Raw genomic sequence first — 2,907 nt, 5'->3', positions numbered from 1 at the left:
TGGGGCAACCTGCATGCAAGACAATTTAAACCCTATGGGGCAGTCAACCACCATGGATTTGGTAACAGGTTCACAGTATTCCAAAAGAATGTCTCTGAGCACTAAGATGCAGGGGCAGGCAGCTGGATGATAGCATTTCAGGCTGGAAGCAGACATACAAAAGAGATCTGTGTGAATCTCCCCTCAGCCACTTAGTAGCTGTGGTCTGTGGTATACTTCTTTTTTGTTGAGATAGAGCAGAAAGCATAAAACAGGGGGCCAGCAGTTCTCGACTGAAGACCCCAAGCCAAACTTCCCTGTATCTTTATTGAAAATTTGTGGTATACTTCTTGTGTGTATGTACTGTGAAATTAGATCTGACTGGTACAGGAGATTGTGCCTCCTTTTCCAGCAGAGTATCTGGTGGATTTGAGCCATGCACCTCTGGGATTGCAGTGCAGCTTCTTGCCACTAGGCCACCAGAGGTCCCCGTGTGGTATACTTCTTAACCAACCCCTAACACTCTGCTTCTACGTCTGAAAAATGGCAACACCAGTAAAGCTGACCTCCCAGTGTTATGAGGAGTGAATGAGCAAATATGTAAAGTACTCATGCGCGTAATGTTATGTAAAAGCTCACCAATGATTCGAAAAGGCATCTGAATGTATTTATAGAATCTGACCTAACCTGGTGAATGGATATCCCTGGTGGTTGCTCTCTATTGCTAATCCAAAATTGGTAGATTCAAACTCAATGGTAACTCTTCATGATAAAGATGTAGCCATTGGTCTCTGTATATAGCACCGTCTTGGAAATCCTACAGTAGGACAGAGTCTGTCAACTCAGTGGCAACGGGTTTTGGTTAAGAAGGTAAATTATTTACCTTGATGAGACCATCTCCTTGGGCAAAGCACGGATCCTGCACAAAATCGAGCACTTGAAGGGTCAGCTGATGCCACAACCTGAAAAACAACAAAAGGCTCTGGAGACCTAGAGCCTAGCACCAGGTCACACTGTAGCCTCCCTGGACTATCCACTGACAAACACTGGCTGCCTCTATAAGAGAAACAACACTGACCCTCCTAAGGAACCTAGCTCTTTCCGAACTCTACTGTTTAACAGTTATGTCACCCCCATTAGCACCGAAATCTAAGGCTTGGTTTTCTCAGCTGTAAAATGGAAAGGTTGTTGCCTCAAAAAGTTACTGTGAGGTTTGACTGGAAACAAGAACTTAGAACTATAAAGATCAAAGTTAAAATTCCAAGTCTTCTACATAGTAACTGGCTCCTCAGCAAAGGTGTTGTTCAGGTTTGTCATCTTCAATCAGTGATGAGACAGAGCTCTGGTGGCCTAGTGGCACAAGGCTGTGCTGCAATCCCTAAGGCATGGTTTGAAGTCAATAACTGCTCCATGGAAGAAGAATGAGCAATCTCCTACTGTGATATTAACTGCCTCCAAAAACCTGATGAAGGGTCAGCTAGGTCGGTTTGGACTCTACAGTACACAACAAGAACAACAAGGTGATATTAAAACTATTAGAACAGGAGTATGATGCATTTCACCTAAAATGTAAATGCTAATGTCTACGGAAATGCTTTGGAAAATACTGAGAGCTATTCAAACTCCGGTGACTTGCTGGTAAGGAGTTGCCCTGCCAACCCAAAAGCAGTAGTTTGAATCCACCAATCCACCAGCAGCTCTGTAGTGTTGACTCAATGCAATTTTCATCCTCTGAAAACCCACTGGAGGGTCAGCTCATAATCGACTATGAACTGCCAAGCTGTGATTTGACAGTACAAAACTCATAAGAACAATTCACCGCCAGTTTGTGTGTGTGTGTGTGTGTGTGTGTGTGTGTGTGTATGTGTGTGTGTGTGTGTGTGTGCACGCGCCTTTTAAACCAGCTTTCTCTCAAAAGCGGCCAACAGCGCATGTTTTCAAGGACTACAGGAAAGGCGCTGCGCTGCACGCTTAGGCGTGTTCACTCTGGAAAGCTATTTCAGGAGAGGTGTCTCCTACAGAATAACTCTAGCCTAAAGAGAGCGATTTCCTTTATTCATTTTATAAAAGGCTGCAGCTTAGAAACCGGCAACGTCACTGTTCTAAATTCATCATGTTTCCAAACAAACTAAAACTCCGAATGAACCCTAAGGCCTGAGGTGAAGTGCGATGTAACCGGGAAAAGAGCAGAGCAAGCGACAGTCATGCCGTGACAGCTGTCTATACCCTGCTGTCTAACAGAAACCAAGAACTCACAGCCCAACCCAATCCTTAACCAGAAGAGCTTGAGTCGCAGTCTCGCGGGCGAGAAGGCAGCCGGGACATGTGGCCAGAGCTGGGGTCCCTCGGTCCACCTCCCCGACTTAGCCTGTGCTCGCGGTCCTCATTCTCATTCGCGCTCGCCGCTACAAGCTCCTGTACCGGCCAGCCTCCCCCACGCCCCCGTTTCCCTGTTCTGTCATCTTGTTCCCTGCCGGGTTGCACCGGGACCCCTCGGCCTCGCTCTCCTCTCTTCTCCCAGGCTCCCCGCGGTTTGATGCTCACTTCTTAGTGTAGAGTTCTTCCAGACGGTGCCATACGGCGGCCTGGCCAGGTCCGGAGCTCTGGCTCTGCTGCAAGAAGCCCGGCACGTCCTTCATGTCAGCAGGAAGAACTCAGATCTGCAGAAAAACTCGAATCTACAGCACAACAGAGGCTACAACTCAAATATCAGTACAGTAAGGATGGCCGCCGGAAGTGCTCACTCACTTCCGGCGCTCTGTCGCGCGGGGGAGGCTGGGAACACAAGCATGCGGCCTCTGGTCGTCATGGTAACCCTCTGTTTTGCACTTTGGACTCCAGGAAAAATGTGAAGATATATGTGAAAAGTGTGGGTAAGAACATGTGGGGCGGGATGGAGCGGTGTCTACACGAGCGTGCAGGACGTGG

The 2,907-nt window shown here is 47.7% G+C and overlaps 1 protein-coding gene across 2 annotated transcripts in view; it reads right to left on the bottom strand.

Annotated features, from left to right (window-relative positions):
- The window catches only part of PSMD13 (proteasome (prosome, macropain) 26S subunit, non-ATPase, 13), a 16,819-nt gene extending 14,184 nt beyond the window's left edge, over positions 1-2,635 (bottom strand). Inside the window, exons 1-2 of one of the 2 annotated variants that reach the window (XM_006893190.1) lie at positions 2,524-2,635; positions 863-941 (exon numbers count right to left, since the gene is read on the bottom strand). In XM_006893190.1, coding sequence (XP_006893252.1) covers positions 863-876 — 14 coding nt within the window. In that variant the 5' untranslated portion in view covers positions 877-941; positions 2,524-2,635. The remainder of the gene's footprint in view (positions 1-862; positions 942-2,523) is intronic. The other variant, XM_006893189.1, reaches the window with a different exon arrangement.
- Between the last annotated feature and the right edge of the window lie 272 nt (positions 2,636-2,907).

The sequence above is a fragment of the Elephantulus edwardii genome, unplaced genomic scaffold, assembly GCF_000299155.1.
Source record: "Elephantulus edwardii isolate Elephantulus edwardi_28Jun2011 unplaced genomic scaffold, EleEdw1.0 scaffold00126, whole genome shotgun sequence".
Taxonomy (NCBI): Eukaryota; Metazoa; Chordata; class Mammalia; order Macroscelidea; family Macroscelididae; genus Elephantulus; species Elephantulus edwardii.
Note: the sequence above shows the minus strand (reverse complement) of the source record. Positions and strands in the feature narration are given on the sequence as shown.